The 21,169-nt window shown below is 40.8% G+C and overlaps 1 protein-coding gene across 2 annotated transcripts in view; it reads left to right on the top strand.

Moving 5' to 3' along the window:
* MAGT1 (magnesium transporter 1) overlaps positions 1-21,169 on the top strand; it is a 68,857-nt gene that overhangs the window by 11,910 nt on the left and 35,778 nt on the right. For both annotated transcript variants that reach the window (XM_004064425.5, XM_055376063.2), the window contains exons 2-3: positions 7,688-7,857; positions 12,364-12,481. In XM_004064425.5, coding sequence (XP_004064473.1) covers positions 7,688-7,857; positions 12,364-12,481 — 288 coding nt within the window. The remainder of the gene's footprint in view (positions 1-7,687; positions 7,858-12,363; positions 12,482-21,169) is intronic.

The following is a 21,169-nucleotide window of genomic DNA, read 5'->3' as shown; positions in this document are numbered from 1 at the left end:
AAATCATGCTGCTATAAAGACACATGCACACGTATGTTTACTGCAGCACTACTCACAATAGCAAAGACTTGGAACCAACCCAAATGTCTAACAATGATAGCCTGGATTAATAATAATATATATTATAATATAATTATATTATTATATTAATATAATACATATTATATTATTATATTAATATAATACGTATTATATTATTATATTAATATAATACGTATTATATTATTATAATAATATAATACATATTATATTATTATATTAATATAATACGTATTATATTATTATAATAATATAATACGTATTATATTATATTATTATATTAATATAATATAAATTATATGTAAATAACATAAATATATATTTATATATAAATATTTATATATAAATTATATATATAATTTATATATATATAAATATATATTTATTAGAGACAGGGTATTGCTCTGTTGTCCCCGCTAGAGTTCAGTGACCTGTGATCGTAGCTCACTGCAGCCTCGAACTCCTGGGCTCAAGTGATCCTCCTGCCTCAGCCTCCTGAGTATCTGGGACTACAGGCACATGCCACCACATCCGACCAGTTTTATAATATTTTGTAGTAACTGGGTCTCGCTGTGTTGACCAGGCTGGTCTCGAACTCCAGGGCTCAATCAGTCCTCACTCCTCAGCCTCCCAAAGTGCAGGGATTACAGGCTTGAACCACCATGCCTGGCCATAAATTTTTTATGTAGACCTGCTTGAAAACGTTTATTCAAGAATTTTTGTGTAGGAAAACTCCACATATTGATAACTAATTCAAAGCACTTATATTTCTTTTGTTGGCATGATTATATATCTATATGGTTGAATAGAGATAGGAGGATGTAAAACTGTGTAAATACCTGTTACTGCTTCACACTTGTTTTTCTCAGCCCCATACAGAATATGTAGTCACCCTGAATAAAATAGTCAAATCATATTTGTATTTGCTGGTAACTGTCAAATTTAATTTGAAAATATGGCAAAATTAGATATACAATCATGTCATCTGCAAACAGGGAAAATTTGACTTCCTCTTTTCCTAATTGAATACCCTTTATTTCTTTCTCCTGCCTGATTGCCCTGGCCAGAACTTCCAACACTATGTTGAATAGGAGTGGTGAGTGAGGGCATCCCTGTCTTGTGCCAGTTTTCAAAGGGAATGCTTCCAGTTTTTGCCCATTCAGTATGATATTGGCTGTGGGTTTGTCATAAATAGCTCTTATTATTTTGAGATACGTCCCATCAATACCTAATTTATTGAGAGCTTTTAGCATGAAGTGCTGTCGAATTTTGTCAAAGGCCTTTTCTGCATCTATTGAGATAATCATGTGGTTTTTGTCTTTGGTTCTGTTTATATGCTGGATTACATTTATTGATTTGCGTGTGTTGAAGCAGCCTTGCATCCCAGGGAAGAAGCCCACTTGATCATGGTGAATAAGCTTTTTGATGTGCTGCTGGATTTGGTTTGCCAGTATTTTATTGAGGATTTTTGCATTGATGTTCATCAGAGATATTGGTCTAAGATTGTGGAAGACAGTGTGGCGATTCCTCAAGGATCTAGAACTAGAAATACCATTTGACCCAGCCATCCCATTACTGGGTATATACCCAAAGGAATATAAATCATGCTGCTATAAAGACACATGCACACGTATGTTTATTGCGGCACTACTCACAATAGCAAAGACTTGGAACCAACCCAAATGTCTAACAATGATAGCCTGGATTAAGAAAATGTGGCACATATACCCCATGGAATACTATGCAGCCATAAAAAATGATGAGTTCATGTCCTTTGTAGGGACATGGATGAAGCCGGAAACCATCATTCTCAGCAAACTATTGCAAGGACAAAAAACCTAACACCGCATGTTCTCACTCATAGGTGGGAATTGAACAGTGAGAACACCTGGACCCAGGAAGGGGAACATCACACACTGGGGCCTGTTGTGGGGTGGGGGGAGGGGGAGGGATAGCATTAGGTGATATACCTAATGTAAAAGACTAGTTAATGGGTGCAGCACACCACATGGCACATGTATACATATGTAACAAACCTGCACATTGTGCACAAGTACCCTAGAACTTAAAGTATAATAAATATCTATATATAAAAAAAACAAAATATGGCAAAATTAATGATTGCTTCAAAATATAGATTGCATATTTTAAAATGTGAACCCATATTGTCTGTGCTCTGAGAATCATTAAAATGGTATCAAATAATAGCAATTCATTTTGTTGGAAAAACAATAAATTTGATCTGTGCAGTCTTAATTTAAATCAAATATTCTCTATCTTCCTCCTGGTTCACTCTCTCCCACAGCCTTTACCAACTACTTGTTTCATTGTTCCACAGTCTTGTTAATTATTTGTTATAACCAATCTTTCCTTCTTTTTTTTTTTTTTTTTTGAGACAGAGTCTCACTTTGTTGCCTAGGCTGGAGTACAGTGGTGCCATCTTAGCTCACTGCAACCTCGGCCTCCTGGGTTCAAGCGATTCTAGTGCCTCAGCCTCCCCGGTAGCTGGGACTACAGACATGTGCCACCACGCCCAGCTAACTTTTATATTTTTAGTAGAGATGAGGTTTTGCCATGTTAGCCAGGCTGGTCTCGAAGTCCTGACCTCAGGTGATCCACCCACTTCAGCCTCCCAAAGTGTTGGGATTACAGGCGTGAGCCACTGCACCTGGCCTGTTAACAACCAATCTTTCAAGAGTGTATATCTTTTTCTGTGGGTTTAGAGTGTGTTCGGTTTTTCGTGTGTGGCATATTCTTTTTGTGGCCCTTACCAGAATTTTTTCGCATTTGCTACAAAACTAATGTTTTTTTTGTTTTGTTTTGAGACTGAGTGTTGCTCTGTCACCCAGGCTGGAGTGCAGTGGTGCGATCTCGGCTCACTGCAACTCCACCTCCCGGGTTCAAGCAATTCTCCTGCCTCAGCCTCCCGAGTAGCTGGGATTACAGGCACCCGCCATCACGCCCAGCTTATTTTTTGTATTTTTAGTAGAGACAGGGTTTCACCCTGTTGGCCAGGCTGGTCTTGAACTCCTGACCTCGTGATCTGCCCGCCTTGGCCTCCCAAAGTGCTGAGATTACAGGCGTGAGCCACCGCGCCTGGCCTACAAAACTAATTTTTATGCAGCTTTTTTCCATCATTCATAGAGATGTACTTGTGACATAAAATTGTGGTCAGTATTAGATGAATTCAGATATGCTTAAAGGCTGACCGGGCTGGGCATGGTGGCTCATGCCTGTAATCCCAGCACTTTGGGAGGCTGAGGCGGGTGGATCATTTGAGGCCAGGAGTTCAAGACCAGCCTGGCCAACATGGTCAAACCCTGTCCCTACTAAAAACACAAAAATTAGCCGGGGGTGGTAGTGCGTTCCTGTAATCCCAGCTACTTTGGAGGCTGAGGCATGAGAATCACTTGAACCTGGGAGTCAGAGGTTGCAGTGAGCCCAGATCATGCCACCGCACTTCAGCCTGGGCATGACAGAGCGAGACTTTGTCTAAAAAAAAGGCAAATCATGCATTTTTAGAATCCATGTTACTTTCTAAAGTGAAAAAAAAAGTTGTGTTTCTATGTAAGTGTTTACGTGTGCAATTATCATTTCTTTCTTACATGTTAATGTAAGCAAGTCAGTCAATTCCCAGTTAAATTTCACTAATTATAAATTTAGTACACATTTACTGAGTGCCTACTGTATGGTAAAGAATTGTGGGTCTCTGTTCTTTTGTAGCTAATAGTCTAGAAAAGGAATCAAACGTCAAAGTGTCTTAAAATGGTAAGTGCTAGAATATAGGTAATGGGAAATATAACTGGTCAAATGGTTCTGAATGATGAACCACTGCATGATTTCCCAGCTTTTTCTATACATATCTCTATAAAGATGAGCAAAATCATAAATTAGCATTAACTCTACATTGAGATTTTTGTTTTCTTTGTTATCCCTTCCTGCCTTCTTACTACTCATGGCAAGGATTAAACATTGAGGGTGGGGCTGGACGCAGTGATTCACGCCTGTAATCCCAGCACTTTGGGAGGCCAAGGCGAGCAGATCATGAGGTCAAGAGTTCCAGACCAGCCTGGCCAACATGGTGAAACCCCGTCTCTACTAAGAATTCAAAAATTAGCCAGGCGTGGTGGCGTGTGCCTGTAATCCCAGCTACTTGGGAGGCTGAGGCAGGAGAATTGCGTGAACCCAGCAGGGGGAGGTTGCAGTGAGGTGAGATCGCACCACTGCACTCTAGTCTGGGTGACAGAGCAAGACTCCATCTCGAGAGAAAAAAGAAAAAGAAAACATTGAGGGTGAAGATGAGGGGAATGATAAATATGATGGCATTTAATTTCATACTTAAATCCTGTCGACTAACCATGCTTCTCTTCCACTGCCTCATGATGATTAGCCAAAAAGGAACAAACTCTAGCTCTTTTTTGTGTGTAGACATAAATTTTCATTTCTATAGGACAAATGCCAAATAATGTGGTTGATGGGTTGTATGGTAAGTGTATCTTTAGTTGCCTGATTTTTTTTTTCTTTTTTTTTTTTTTTGGAGATAGAGTTTCACTCTTGTTGCCCAGGCTGGAGTGCAGTGGCACAATCTCGGCTCACTGCAGCCTCCGCCTTCCCAGGTTCAAGAGATTCTCCTGCCTCAGCCTCCTGAGTAGCTGGGATTACAGGCGCCCGCCACCACACCCAGCTAATTTTTTGTATTTTTAGTAGAGACGGGATTTTATCATGTTGGCCAGGCTGATCTCAAATTCCTGACCTCAGGTGATCTACCCGTCTCGGCCTCCTAAAGTGCTGGGATTACAGCATGAGCCACTGCGCCTGGCTTTTTTTTTTTTTTTTTTTTTTTTTTTGAGACAGAGTCTCACTCTGTCACCCAGGCTGGAATGCAGTGGTGTGATCTCAGCTCACTGCAACCTCTACCTCCTGAGTTCAAGCATTTCTCCAGCCTCAGCCTCCCAAGTACCTGGGATTACAGGCATGCACCACCATGCCCGGCTAAATTTTTTTTTCTTTTTTTTTTTTTTTTTGCGTCAGAGTTTTGCTCTTGTCGCCCAGACTGGAGTGCAGTGATGTGATCTCGGCTCACTGCAACCTCCGTCTCCCGGGTTCAAGCGATTGTCATGCCTCAGCCTCCTGAGTACCTGGGATTACAGGCATGTGCCACCATGCCTAGCTAATTTTTGTATTTTTTTTTTTTAGTAGAGATGTGGTTTCAACATGCTAGCCAGGCTGGTCTTGAACTCCTGACCTCAAGCGATCCACCCACCTCGGCCTCCCAAATTGCTGGGATTACAGGTGTGAGCCACTGCACCCACCCAGTTGCTTGATCTTTTAAAGACTGCCAAACTGTTTTTCAAAGTGGCTGCACCATAGTACATTCCCACCAGTGATGTATGAGAGATCTAGTTTCTCCACATCCTCACCAGCATTTGATATTGTCAGTATATTTTATTTTATTTTGAGACAGAGTCTCACTCTGTCGCCCACGTGGGAGCGCAGTGGCGCGATCTCGGCTCACCGCAACCTCCGCCTCCCAGGTTCAAGCGATTCTCCTGCCTCAGCCTCCCGAGTAGCTGGGATTACAGGCGCCCACCACCATGCCTGGCTAATTTTTGTATTTTTATTAGAGACAGGGTTTCACCATGTTGGCCAGGCTGTTCTCGAACTCCTGACCTCAAGTGATCCACCCACCTTGGCCTCCCAAAGTGCTGGGATTACAGGTGTGAGCCACCGCACCCGGCCCAGAGAGTAAAATTTTTTATTTTTTATTTTTTTGTTTTTTTGAGACAGTGTCTCACTGTGTCACCCAAGCTGGAGTGCAGCGGTATGATCTTGGCTTACTGCAACGTCTGCCTCCCAGTCTCAAGCAATTCTCATGCCTCAGCCTTCTGAGCAGCTGGGATTTTAGGCATGTGCCACCACACTCAGCTAATTTTTGTATTTTTAGTAGAGACTGGGTTTCGCCATTTTGGCCAGGCTGTTCTCGAACTCCTAGCCTCAAGTGATCTGCCCACCTTGGCCTCCCAAAGTGCCGGGATTAGAGGCATGAGCCACCACATCCGGCTGAATTTTGATGAGGTCCAGTATATCAATTTTTCTCTTTTTATGGATCCTGCTTTTGTTGTCAGGCCTAAGAAACCTTTGCCTACCCTTAGCTTCTGAATATTTTCTCCTACTTATTTTCATAAAAGTTTTATAGTTTTACAGTTAAGTATATGATCTATTTTGTATTAGTTTCTTTTTTTTTTTTTTTTTTGAGATGGAGTTTCACTCTTGTTGTCCAGGCTGGAGTGCAATGGCACGATCTCAGCTCACTGCAATTTCTGCCTCCCAGGTTCAAGCGATTCTCCTGCCTCAGCCTCCCAAGTAGCTGGGATTACAGGCATGTGCCACCACCCCTGGCTAATTTTGTATTTTTAGTACAGATGGGGTTTCTCCATCTTGGTTAGGCTGGATTCGAACTCCCAACCTCAGGTTATCCACCCGCCTCAGCCTCCCAAAGTGCTGGGATTACAGGCGTGAGTCACCATGCCCGGCTGAATTAGTTTTTATATAAGGTGTGAAGTTCATATTTTTGGCTATGGATGACCAATTGCTTCTGCACCATTTGTTGAAAAGGCTATTCTTCCTCCACTGAGTTGTTTTTGCACCTTTGTGCAAAATCATTTGACTACACTTGTATGGGTCTACTTCTGGGTTGTTTTTTTGTTCTGTTGTTCTGTGATACTATCCCTTCATCTGTACCACACTGTCTTAATTATTGTGGCTACATAGTAAACCTTAAAATTGAATAGAGTGATTCCTCCCACTTTACTCTTTATTTTCGAGATTTTCACTGTATGTTTTTTGAGAGAAGTAAAATTGTATATAAAACTGGCCATTGGTTTAACTCAACATTCTTTGGAATTTTTGGCAAATGAAAGGTTTTGTTATTTTTATCTTATGTTATTAGTAAATAATAAATAATTCTGTCTGGGTGCAATGGCTCATGACTGTAATGCCAACACTTGGGAGGCTGAGTTGGGAGGATCATGTGAGCCCAGGAGTTCAAGACTAGCCTGGGCAACATAGTAAAACCCCCGTCTCTACAAAAAAAATAATATATATATATATGTAAAGGCCAGGTGTGGTGGCTCATGCCTGTAATCCCAGCACTGTCGGGGGCCGAGGCGGGCAGATTTCTTAAGCCCAGGAGTTCAAGACCTGCCTGGGCAACATGGAGAAGCCCCATCTCTACAAAAAATACAAATATCAGCTGAGCATGGTGGAACACGTGTGTATTCCAAGCACTTGGGAGGCTGAGGTGGGAGGATCCCTTGAGGCCAGGAGGTCAAGGCTACAGTGAGCCCTGATTGTGCCACTGCACTGCAGTCTGGATGACAGAGCGAGACAGTGTCATTCATTCGTTTATTCATTCATTCATTCATTCATAATTAATTACATCAAAAGTGTAATGTCTGACAAAATATTATGAAATAATGTATTTTAAGAATAATTATCATCCAGCCCAACTACCAAAGTTTGGCTTTAGGTCTCACATTTTCTGTATACCTCTGCTTGTTAGTATTGGTTTTAAGTAAGCTGCCTCATTAAAAGAACTTTAAATGCCAAGTTGAGTATATTAATAGCATGCTCGCTTTGTCTTTTTTAGATGGTGTTATCTGAAAAGGTTAGTCAGCTGATGGAATGGACTAACAAAAGACCTGTAATAAGAATGAATGGAGACAAGTTCCGTCGCCTTGTGAAAGCCCCACCGAGAAATTACTCCGTTATCGTCATGTTCACTGCTCTCCAACTGCATAGACAGTGTGTCGTTTGCAAGTATGAACTCCAACTACACTTTAAAATTAAATAACTCATATAACATTAACCATTTCTCAATCCCAGAAGAGCCAAGTTAGTGCAGTAGGTACTTAAATAATGTGTATACCTTACTCAGGATGTCTATGGTAGCAATACTACTGTTCTTTTATAGTCAATTCTTGATTATCCATATTAGTGGGGGAAGCATGGATAAATAATTGTGGTAGCCATCATAAAAGTAACTTAAAGATCAGACAGTCATCTTATAAATTAGTATCAACTTGGCTGGGCATGGGGGCTCATGCCTGTAATCCCAGCACTTTGGGAGGTCGAGGCAGGTGGATCATCTGAGGTCAGGAGTTCAAGACCAGCCCAGCCAACATGGTGAAACCCCATCTCTACTAAAAAAAAAAAAATACAAAAATTAGCTAGGCATTGTGGTGCATGCCTGCAGTCCCAGATATTTGGGAGGCTGAGGCAGGATAATCGTTTGAACCCGGGAGGCAGAGGTTGCAGTGAGCCAAGGTTGCGCCACTGCACTCCAGCCTGGGCGACAGAGCGAGACTCTGTCTCAAAAAAAAAAAAAAGTCAGTATCAACTTATGTAACTGTATGCCAGTAGCACTGATGTAGTATTTTTTTATTATTTGTAAGTGCTTTCAACTTCATACTCTTGTATTGTCAAAATCCCAAAAGGTAGGTAAAGCAAATATCCTACTATTTTTGGAAGAAACAGGCTCCACAATTTTAACTGGTCTACCCAATGCTTAAGATGTTTACTAATGCAATAATGGTGGCTTCATCCAAGTTTGGAATTCAAGAAAACTGGTAATTTTCTTTCTTTTTTTTTTTTTTAAAACAAAGTCTCGCTCTGTCACCCAGGCTGGAGTGCAGTGGCGTGATCTTGACTCACTGCAGCCTCCACCTCCTGGGTTCAAGTGATTCTTCTGCCTCAGCCTCCCGAGTAGCTGATACTACAAGTGCACACCACCACGCCCAGCTAATTTTTGTATTTTTAGTAGAGACGGAGTTTCACCATGTTGGCCAGGATGGACTCGATCTTTTGACATCGTGATCAACCCACTTAAGCCTCCCAAAGTGCTGGGATTACAGGCGTGAGCCACCACACCCAGCTGGTAATGTTTTTTTTTTTAAAAAAAAGATGCAGCTGGGTGTGGTAGCTCATGTCTGTGATCTCAGCACTTTGGGAGGCTGAGATGGGAGGATCACTTGGGCCCAGGCATTGGAGACTAGCCTGGGCAACATAGTGAAACTTTGTATCTATAAAAATAAACAAAATTAGCTGGGTGTGGTGATGTGTCTGTAGTCCCAGCTACTCCAAAGGCTGAGGTGGGAGGATCACTTGACCCTGGGAGGTCGAAACTGCAGAAAGCTATAATCATCCCACTGCACTCCAGCCTGAGCGACAGACCAAGACCCTGTCTCAAAAACAAACAAACAAAAAAAGATGCGATGGGATCTCATGTGAAATCTAAAAAAGTTGAACTCCTAGAAGCAGAGTAGAATGGTGGTTTTCAGAGGCTTAGGAGAGGATGGGGTGAAAGTGTACAAAGTTTTAGTTAGATGAGGGGAATAAGTTCTGGTGATCTATTGCACAGCATGGTGACCATAGTTAATGTATTGTAGATTTTGAAATTGCTAAAAACATTTTAAATATTCTCACCACCAAAAAATAATAAATAGGTAAGGTGATGGGTATATTAATTATTATTTTTTTAATCCCAAAGATCCATGATTTAGGGATGTTTCTAATTTCCCAATTGTTTTATAGTGATTGTAAACCTTGGAGATGGAGACTAATCTTGCTTAAGTTTTCATCAAACAATGGTTTCTTGATTTTATTTTATTGTTTCTTAATGATCTTAGGAGCAAAGATTGCTATTCTGTTAAATAAAAACACCATGAACAATTCAAAATGGTGGATACTAAAAAATAAAATAGCTTTTGCTTTTTAGTGTTTTTTATTTATATTTTTAGATCAGTGTATCTGATCTGGTAATTAACTTTAAATAAAATGACAAAGCTACTTTATGAAGAATTAGTTTAGTAAAAACTTGGAGGTTCTCCAGATTCTGACAGCCTGATAGCCATGCAAAGGAATAGACAGCTTGTTTCAGAATGGTGTGTTCTGCCACCCCAAGCCTTGATAACTGTTCTTTAACGATTTTCTCCCTGGAGCTAGGGTATAGTCAAGATATTTGGTTCCATAGTGCTTATTTTGTGGAGTATATGCTGAATATAAATTAAAAATAAATAAAAGAAGAAAAAGGAATCGTAAGTAATAACTATGAATAAACTTGAAATCTAGAATTACTTCTAATTCCGTCAGTTCACTCAGTAGCAATCAAGAGTATACAAAAATAGCAGGGAACAAACACAAACTCCTTCATAATTCTCTATTAAATGCAAATTAATGGAATTCTTACTAACCTAAGTTTTTACTGGCATCTTATTTTCTGTAAGACCAAATTTAATATTAACTCAAATTTTTCTACACTCATTCAACAAATAAAAATTAAGCAACAGCAACATGAATTATACTGTAGTTGTGGTGCTGTTGGGATGAGAATTGTAAAATAGATAACCTACCCTTATCATCTGGTTAAGAAAATGAGTTACACATATGAAAATTTAGATGGCAATATAAGGCAATTTGTGATTAAGTACCAGATCAACTGTACATATAATAAATACTGTAAAATTTCAGGAAAGAAGGTTAATAGGAGTGATTTGGATTGGCCTGATGGAGGAAATAAGACTTGTGCTAGGGCTAGACAAATGGATAAGATGTTGATACAGGCAGGATATTCTGGTTAGAAGCATGATGTACACAAGGGTACAGGGATAGGAGTAAATAAAATATTGGGACTAAAGGTTACTGTTTGAGATTGATTAGTAGTAAGACTAGATAAAAACTAGATGTATTATTTGAAGCTATGTGATAAAGAACCTTCAATAACTAGTGAAAGAGATTAGAGAATGTATTCTGAAGGTAATAAGAAAGCAACAGTGATTTCTGAGAAGTGTTTCAGGAAAGTAGTAATTTAGGAAGATGGATGTATATTGCAGTGTAAGGATTGGAGGAGGGCCGGGCGCGGTGGCTCACACCTGTAATCCCAGCACTTTGGGAGGCTGAGGCAGGCGGATCACCTGAGGACAGGATTTCAAGACCAGCCTGGCCAACATGGTGAAACCCTGTCTCTACTAAAAATACAAAAATTAGCTGGGCATGATGGTGGGTGCCTATAATCCCAGCTACTTAGGAGGCTGAGGCAGGAGAATTGTTTGAGACTGGGAGGCAGAAGTTGCAGTGAGCCAAGATGGCACCACTGCACTCCAGCCTGGGCCACAGAGCGAGACTGTCTCAAAAAAAAAGAAGGATTGAAGGAGGAGAAACCAGAGTCAGTATTTTTAAATATCCTACTATTAGATAACAAAAATCTGACCTTAGATGATAGCAATAAAAATAGGAGGATATGGAGTGAAACTTTTATCTCAAATGAGAATTGACAGATCATGAGAACTGAAAGTATATGGGAGATATGGAAAAATTCAAAGATGACTTGAGGTTTCAATAATTTTTTTTTTTGAGATGGAGTCTTGCTGTGTCGCCCAGGCTGGAGTGCAGTGGTGTGATCTCGGCTCACTGCAATCTCCGCCTCCCGGGTTCAAGCCATTCTCCTGCCTCAGCCTCCCGAGTAGCTGAGACTACAGGTGCCCGCCACCATGCCCGGTTAATTTTTGTATTTTTGGTAGAGATAGGGTTTCACCATATTGGCCAGGCTGGTCTCGAACTCCTGGCCTTGTGATCCGCCTGCCTCGGCCTCCCAACATGCTGGGATTACAGGCATGAGCCACTGCACCTGGCCTAATTTTTGTATTTTTAATAGAGACAGGGTTTTGCCATGTTGGCCAGGCTTGTCTTGAGCTCCTGACCTCAGGTGATCCACCCACCTCAGCCTCCCAAAGTGCTGGGATTACAGGTATGAGCTGGCCTCAATTAATTTCAATTCCTAGACTTCTTATCTTTCATCCTAATAATTTATCTGATTGTGTTATTTACCAAGTAGCTTTTGCACTTTAGATTTTTAAAAATGAATTAATATTGTATTTCTGCTTTCTTTAGGGAATACACTTCTGTCTTGTCTTTGAACTCTTAGAAGTAATTTAGGGTATGGAAAGTTATTGTAGAGGCAATTAGCTATATATTTCCAATGATTGTTGAAAGAGTTTTGGGATAAGAAACAGGCACAAAGTATGAAGCGGAGTCAGGTAATTACTACTTCTCATGAAATCCCTAACTTGGGATAAGGCTTCTCTTATGCCAAAACAAGATTTGTCTTAACCCTGTCAGCAGAGTCTGACCTACTTGTCAGTGTTTTTGTATTATTTCTCCCATTGGAAAAACTGCTATTGCTTGCTTGGACCTGTTTTACTGATGATAAACGAGATTGCTTTCAAAAATTGTTTTATATATTATCTTTACGAATCTCATTGCATCCAGGCAAGCTGATGAAGAATTCCAGATCCTGGCAAACTCCTGGCGATACTCCAGTGCATTCACCAACAGGATATTTTTTGCCATGGTGGATTTTGATGAAGGCTCTGATGTATTTCAGATGGTAAGATCTTTGGTTTATTCTGCTATGTAAAAATAGGTAAAATATAGTGAAAGTGGAATATATTTTTTTCATTGGCTATAAGACATTAAATGAGATTGCTCTTATGTAAGATCTAGAGTAGCAAACTAAAAGTTAAACTTGAGCTAACCATAAAATGTAGTTATGAATGCTAACCTACTAGAATATGGAAATTGAGTAGTATTTAAATAACATACATTTTTATTGTAGTAAAATATATAAAACAAACTTTATCATTTTAACCATTTTAAGTATATAATTTATTAAGGAATTTTTTAAATCACAGCACGAGTCCCACCATTATGTAATATTGAAGTCTTTAGTATAGCTATCTATACTATAGATATCTTTATCCCCTTACCTCTTTTTTAAAATTTTTATTTTTATTTCAATAGTTTTGAGGCAACAGGTGGTTTTTGGTTACATGGATAAGTTCTTTAGTGGTGATTTCTGGATTTTGGTACACCCATCCCCCGAGCAGCATACACTGTACCCAAATACGTAGTCTTTAATCCTTCATCCCCCTCTGACCCTTTTTCCCCCAAAGTTCCCAACGTCTGTTATATCAGTCTTATGCGTTTGCATCCTCATAGTTTAGCTCCTACTCATAAGTGAAAACATAACGATATTTGGTTTTCCATTCCTAAGTTACTTCACTTAGAATAATGACCTCCCACTCCATCCAAATTGCTGCAAAATACATTATTTCATTCCTTCTTATGACTGAGTAGTATTCCATGATTTATATGTACCACATTTTCTTTATCCACTCATTGGTTGATGGACACTTAGGTTGGTTCCATATCTTTGCAATTGTGAATTGTGCTGCTATAAATATGTGTGTGTATGTGTCTTTTTCATATAATGACTTCTTTTCCTTTGGGTAGATACCCAGTAGTGGGATTGCTGGGTCAAATAGTAGTTCTACTTTGAGTTCTTTAAGGAATTTCCATACTGTTTTCCATAGTGGTTGTACTAGTTTACATTCCCACCAACAGTGTTAAAAGTGTTCCCTTTTCACTACATCCACACCAACATCTTTTTTTTTTTTTTGCTTTAATTATGACCATTCTTGCGGGTGTAAAGTAGTATTTCATTGTGGTTTTGATTTCCCTGATAATTAGTGATGTTGGCCATTTGTATATCTTCTTTTGAGAAATGTCTATTCTTGTCCTTTACCCATTTTTTGATGGGATTGTTTGTTTTCCTCTTGCTGATTTGTTTGAGTACTTTGTAGATTCTGGATATTAGTCCTTTGTCAGATGCACAGTTTGCAAATATTTTCTCCCACTCTGTGGGTTGTTGGTTTACTCTGCAGATTATTCCTTTTGCTGTGCAGAAGCTTTTTAGTTAAATTAGGTCCCATTTATTTATTTTTGTTCTTGTTGCATTTGCTTTTGGGGTCTTAGCCATGAATTCTTTGCCTAAGCCAATGTCTGGAAGAGTTTTTCAGCTGGGCATGGTGGATCATGCCTGTAATCCCAGCACTTTGGGAGGCCAAGGTGGTCAGATCACTCGAGGTCAAGAGTTTAATACCAGCGTGGCCAACATGGTGAAACTCCGTCTCTACTAAAATACAAAAATTATCCGGGTGTGGTGGCGGGCGCCTATAATCCCAACTACTCGGGATGCTGAGGCATGAGAATCACTTGAACCCAGGAGGCGGAGGTTGCAGTGAGCCGAGATTGCCAGCCTGGGTGATAGAGTGAGACTCAGTCTCAAAAAAAGAGTTTTTACAATGTTATCTTCTAGATTTTTTATGGTTTCAGGTCTTAGATTTAAGTTTCTGGTCCATCTTGAGTTGATTTCTTTTGTCTCCTTACCTCTAGTCTTAGTAGAAAAGTAGATCTTTTGTTTTTTGAAACTGAACCTTTTTCCTGGGCCCTGGATCACATACCCACCTGCTCTGTCAATCATGACCTCTCACAACTATTTTTTGTTTTTGAGACAGAGTCCCGCTCTGTTGCCCAGGCTGGAGTGCAATGGCACAATCTTGGCTCACTGGCAGCCTCTGCCTTTTGGGTTCAAGCAGTTTTCCTGCCTCAGCCTCCCAAGTAGCTGGGATTACAGGCACTTGCCACCACGCCTGGCTAATTTTTTTATTTTTCTTTTTAGTTTCAGGTTTTTTGAGATGGAGTCTCGCTCTGTTGCCCAGACTAGAGTGCAGTGGCTTGATCTCGGCTCACTGCAACCTCTGCCTCCTGGATTCAAGTGATTCTTCTGCCTCAGCCTCCTGAATAGCTGGAATTACAGGTGCCCACCACCACGCCTGGCTACTTTTGTATTTTGAGTACAGATGGGGTTTCGCCATATTGGCCAGGCTGGTCTCAAACTCCTGACCTCAGATGATCCACCCACCTCAGCCTCCCAAAGTGCTGGGATTACAGGCGTGAGCCACCACACCTGGCCCATTTTTAGCTTCAGCATCTCTACTAGTTCTTTCCCCTTGCATATAAATACTTAAGGACATAGATTCAATTTTGTCTTTGTTTATAAATGTGTCTAATTCATATATTTGAACATATTTTACTCAGTTGTATAAAACATAAAAGGAAAAAGCTGGATATAATGCCTTGCTATACATCTTCATATGAATGACTTCCCAATCTAAAAAATTTATTATATCCCAAATTAAACTCTTTTCTCTTCCACTTTCACCCAAGCCTCATCTTATGTTCTGTATCATTAATGACACTTCTTTGTCATCTTCATTTTCTTGTACAACGTGTGTCATAGCCATACCCCATTTACATTCCAAGGCTCACATTCATCTCTCATTCAAGCTAATGCAGTAACCTTTTAACTGGTCCACTTACCTTCCATTTAGCGCTCTGTCCATATTGCCTGCTATAACATTTCCCAGAATTTTTTCTACATGGTATTAATAAGTATTCTTGGAAAAAAATAAACTTGGGAAACCCTGGTTTAAACAAAATTAAGTTTTCTTTTTACTTCAGGGTTCAAAAACTGGGAAGGATCTAAGTTCTTACCCTACTTGCAAGCTAACAAGTTAGCCTACCACAGTTTCATGGATGCTGGCAGAAAATATGACACTCCTGAGTCAGAGTCCAGCAAAGGACTTTTTGCTGTTTGTTTTTGAGATTGGGTCTGCTATGTTGCCCAGGCTAGTCTTGAACTCCTGGGCTCAAGTAATCCTTGCACCTTAACCTCCTGAGTAGCTGGGATTACAGGCTTGTGCCACCATGCCTGGCTCAAGTTAAAGGACTTTACTACTCACAACAAGTAGCCAAAATGTCATAGGTTCCCCAAACCCCATTTCCCATAGGGCAATCCAAAGAGGGCCAGTGGTCAGCTACTCGGAAGGCTGGATCAGGAGGATTGCTTGAGATCAGTTTGAGGCTGCAGTGAGCTGTGATCGTGCCTCTGCACTCTAGCCTGAGCAGCAGAGCCAGACCCCAGCTCTTAAGAAAACAACATTAACAGAGGGGCCAATGGGCTGCATTATGGGAGAGGAACACCAAGCTCTGGGAACCCACATTTTCTGTAATGGATAGTAAGTGTGCCTCCCCTTTGCTGTGGAGGGAGACTGTGTAACCGCCCAAGGGGTTCACTTTGCTGCTGCCTAAACAGAGCCAATTCGTCAAGACAGAGGAATTGCAATAGAGAAAGTATGTCATGCACAGCCAGCTTTGTGGGAGACTGGAGTTTTATTATTACTCAAATCAGTCTCCCTGAGCATTCGGGGAGCAGAGTTTTTAAGGATAGCTTCATGGGTGGGGGGAAGCCAGTGAGCCAGGAGTGCTGATTGCTCAGAGATTAAATCATAGGGAGTTAAAGATGTCTTCATGTGCTGAGTCAGTTCCTGGGAGGGGGCCACAAGATCAGATGAGTCAGTTTATTGATCTGGGTGGTGTCAGCTGATCCATCAAGTGCAGAGTCTGCAAAATATCTCAAGCGCTGATCTTAGAAGCAGTTTAGGGAGGGTCAGAATCTTGTAGCCTCTAGCTGCATGACTCCTAAACCATAATTTTTCATCTTGTGGCTAATGTTAGTCCTACAAAGGCAATCTAGTTCTCAGGCAAGAAGGAGGTCTGCTTTGGGAAAGGGCTGTTACAGTCTTTGTTTAAACTATAAACTAAGTTTCTCCTAAAGTTAGTTCAGCCTATGGCCAGGAATGAACAAGGACAGCTTGGAGGTTAGAACCAAGTCGGAGTCAGTTAAGTTAGATCTCTTTCACTGTCTCAGTCATAATTTTGCGAAAGCCATTTCAACTGTCTTCCAAAGATATACAAATATCCTTGAGAAGATTGTCCAGAACAAAGGCAGTTAGGGCCCTTGTCCACAAGATGTGCAGAAACATGAGAAACTCATGAAGAATTGTCTCCCAACACAGCTTTTGAGAGATCAGAGATGTTAACATGCTGATGCTGATATGTGTTATACTTTCCAATGGGGGCTCTAATATACAGAATTTCTCATATTATCGGACCACTTAATGGAGCATTTGGCTAGATTCCATAGAACACACTTTTGAAAGGAGTAGTGTATAGACTGAAGCCAGAATTCCTTAGCCCTAATTTCATGTGCTCTTTACTCCAGTCACACCTTTCCCATAATCATATTCTTTGATGCACTCTTTTTTTTTTTTTTTTAATTGAGGCAGAGTCTTGCTGTCACCCAGGCTGGAGTGCGGTGGTGTGATCTCGGCTCACTGCCAACCTCTGCTCAAGCGATTCTCGTGCCTCAGCCTCCAGAGTATCTGGGATTACAGGCACGCGCCACCACACCTGGCTAATTTTTTTAATTTTTAGTTGAGAAAGGGGTTTCGCCATGTTGGCCAGGCTGGTCTCGAACCCCTGACCTCGGGTGATCTGCCCGCCTCGGCCTCCCAAAGTGCTGGGATTACAGGCGTGAGACACCACGCCTGGCCTGATGCACTCTCGTATGTCAGCACTGTTGATTGTTGGTTTACAACAATTTTCTTCCCTGTCTGCTTTCTCTCCACTCTCAAAATTCTGCTTACATATTAAGCCTTGTTTCAGATACTCCCTGTAAGCTTTCTCAACTTTTCCAGATAAAAAGTGAGTCACTCCTTTTCTTGTATTGTTATATTACTTGCCTTAAATTTCTGTTATACATTTATCCACATTTTGTCTTACAGTAGAGTTAGCTCTGTAGTTGTTTGACAGTCTCCCTTAGAATATAGTTACAGCCAGGTGCGGTGGCTCACGCCTGTAATCCCAGCACTTTGGGAGGCCGAGGCAGGCAGATCACAAGGTCAGGATATCGAGACCATCCTGGCTAACATGGTGAAACCCTGTCTCTACAAAAAAAAAACAACAAAAATTAGCCAGGCGTGGTGGTGTGCGCCTGTAGTCCCAGCTACTCGGGAGGCTGAGGCAGGAGAATGGCTTGAACCCGGGAGGCGGAGCTTGTAGTGATCCGAGATTGCGCCACTGCACTCCGGCCTGGGTGACAGAGCGAGACTCCATCTCAAAAATAAATAAATAAATAAATAAATAAAAGAATATAGTTACTACTTAGTTAATGGCAGAGCCATATCCTGTAGCTATCAGTGCTAAGCACATAACGGGTATTCAGTAAATGTTGAAAAAAATGGCTTAATGTTTCCATTTTACAATATATCATTCATTGTGCTATTCATATTCCAGTCTCACTTAGCCATCTCCATAAATCAAAATCAGTGCATTTATAAAAATGTTGTAACCTAAAAGGTTAGTGCATTTAGGATTTATTAGACCAAAGGAAACAATTTCTAGAGTTTAAGAAATTGAGGCCAGGCATGGTGGCTCACACCTGTAATCCCAGCACTTTGGGAGGCCAAGGCATGGGGATCACTTGAGGTCAGGAGTTCGACACCAGCCTGGCCAACATGGTGAAATCTCATCTCTACTAAAAATACAAAAATTAGCCAGATGTGGTGTCGGGCACCTGTAATCCCAGCTACTTGGGAGGCTGAGACAGGAGAATCGCTTGAACCCAGGAGGTGGAGGTTGTAGTGAGCCAGGATCGTGCCACTGCATTCCAGCCTGGGTGACAGAGCTAGACTTTGTCTCAAAAAAAAATTGCTTTTTAATTCTCTACTATTTAGGCTGCAGTTATTTTTGGAAATTACGATTTTTAATTCCATTTATTTTAACAAGGTAACACATAACTTCGTTAGTGATTTGTAAAAATAGAAAACCCAATTTTTTTCTACCTTAAATAGTTTTTTTACTGATAACATAATATTTGTACATATTTATGGGGTACATGTGATATTTTGTTAGATTCATAGAATGATCAAGTCAGGATAGTTGGAGTATCCATCACCTTGAGTATTTATCATTTCTATATGTTGGGAACATTTCAAGTCCTCTCTTCTAGCTGTTTTGAAATATGTAATACATTGTTGTTAATTATAGTCACGCTACTCTGCTATGGAACATTAGATCTTACTCCTTCTAACTGTATGAGTGTACCCATTAACTGACCTCTCTTCATTGCCCACTCCCGCACCCCTCCCCCCCACCCCGCCCACCACAACACACGCACATACACTCTTCCCAGCCTCCGGTATCTGCCATTCTACTCTGTACCTCCCTGAGTTCAATTTTTTTAGCTCCCACATATGAGAACATGCCATATTTGTCTTTCTGTGCCTGGCTTATTTCACATAATAACTTCCAGTTCCATCCATATTGCTGCAAGTAATATGATTTCATTCTTTTTTATGGTGGAGTAGTATTCCATTGTGTATATACACCACATTTTTTTTTCTTTGAGATGGAGTCTTTCTCTGTCACCCAGGCTAGAGTGCAGTGGCACAATCTTGGCTTACTGCAACCTCCCAGGTTCAAGCCATTCTCCTGCCTCAGCGTCTCGAGTAGCTGGGATTACAGGTGTGCGCCACCACGCCTGGCTAATTTTTTTGTATTTTTAGTAGAGATGGGGTTTCACCATGTTGGCCAGGCTGGTCTCCCTCCAACTCCTGAGCTCAACTGATCCACCTGCCGCAGCCTCCCAAAGTGGTAGGATTACAGGCACAAGCCACTGCGCCTGGCCTAATACCACATTTTCTTGATCTGTTCGTCCGTTGATGGATGCTTAGGTTGATTCCATAACTTTGCTATTGTGCTGCAGTAAACATGGGGGTGCAGGTATCCCTTTGATATACTGATTTCCTTTCCTATGGATACATACCCAGTAGTGGCATTGCTGGATCAAATGCTAGTTCTATTTTTAGTTTCTTGGGAAATCTTTATACTGTTTTTCTTTTTTTTTTTTTTTGAGACGGAGACTCGCTCTGTCGCCCAGGCTGGAGTGCAGTGGTGTGATCTCGGCTCACTACAAGCTCCGCCTCCTGGGTTCAATCAATTCTCCTGCCTCAGCCTCCCGAGTAGCTGGGACTACAGGTGCACACCACCACGCCCGGCTAATTTTTGTTGTATTTTTTAGTAGAGACGGGGCTTCACCATGTTAGCCACGATGGTCTCGATCTCCTGACCTCATGATCCACCCACCTCGGCCTCCCAAAGTGCTGGGATTACAGGCGTGAGCCACCGCACCTGGCCTTATACTGTTTTTCATAGTGGCTATACTAATTTAATTTCCCACCAACAGTGTTATGAGTTCCCTTTTTTTTTTGAGATGGAGTCTCACTCTGTTGCCCAGGCTGGAGTGCAGATCTCGGCTCACTGCAACCTCTGCCTCCTGGGTTCAAGCGATTCTCCTGCCTCAGTATCCCGAGCAGCTGGGATTACAGGCGCACATCACCACACCCAGCTAATTTTTGTATTTTTAGTAGAGACAGGGTTTCACCATGTTGGCCAGGCTGATCTCTGAATCCCAAAGTGTTGGGATTACAGGAATGAGCCACCATGCCTGGCCGTGAGTTCCCTTTTCTCCATATCCTTGCATCTGTTTTTGTTTGTTTGTTCGTTTAAGGTAAAGAAAGGAAGATTTATTAGAGAAAGTAGGAAAATGCATTGCAAGGAGGCAACAGACAGATGAGCAGAAAAGGAGCTTTTCTAATAATAATAATAATGGCCATTCTAACTGGGAGAAGATGATATCTCACTGTAGATTTGATTTGCATTTCCCTGATGATGAGTGATGTTGAGTATTTTTTCATACACCTGTTGGCCATGTGTGTCTTCTTTTGAGAAATGTCTATTCATGTCCTTTGTCCACTTTTTAATGGGATTATTTGCTTTTTTACTGTTGAGTGATTTGAATTTTTTTTGTTTTTGTTTTTGTTTTATTTTCTTTTTAGAGTTGTTTGAATTTTTTGTATATTCTGGACATTAGTTCCTTGTTGAATGAATAGTTTGTAAATATTTTCTCCCATTCAACAGATTGTCTCTTCACTTTGTTGTTTCCTTTGCTTTGCAGAAGCTTTTTAGCTTAATATAGTCCCATTTGTCTATTTTTGTTTTTGTTACATACACTTTCGTACCTTGAATAGTTTTTAATATTAATTTCCATTACTCTATTTTAGAGCTAGATTTTAGAGCCAAAGGTATAAGGATGGTAGTGTGTCCATCTGTGGAAGAGATTCAAATCTTTCTCTAAGTAACAGTGTCATATGTCACAGTATGCAAAAGCTAAGCATGTGTGAAAACTGATACCTACCAAAAAATAGTGTATCTTATTTTGGTTCATTAACCTCCAAGGAATTTCAGAGTCTACAAGGGGTTTTGGTGGGGT

This window comes from Gorilla gorilla, chromosome X (assembly GCF_029281585.2).
Source record: "Gorilla gorilla gorilla isolate KB3781 chromosome X, NHGRI_mGorGor1-v2.1_pri, whole genome shotgun sequence".
NCBI lineage: Eukaryota > Metazoa > Chordata > Mammalia > Primates > Hominidae > Gorilla > Gorilla gorilla.
This window is presented reverse-complemented; position numbering and strand designations above follow the sequence as displayed.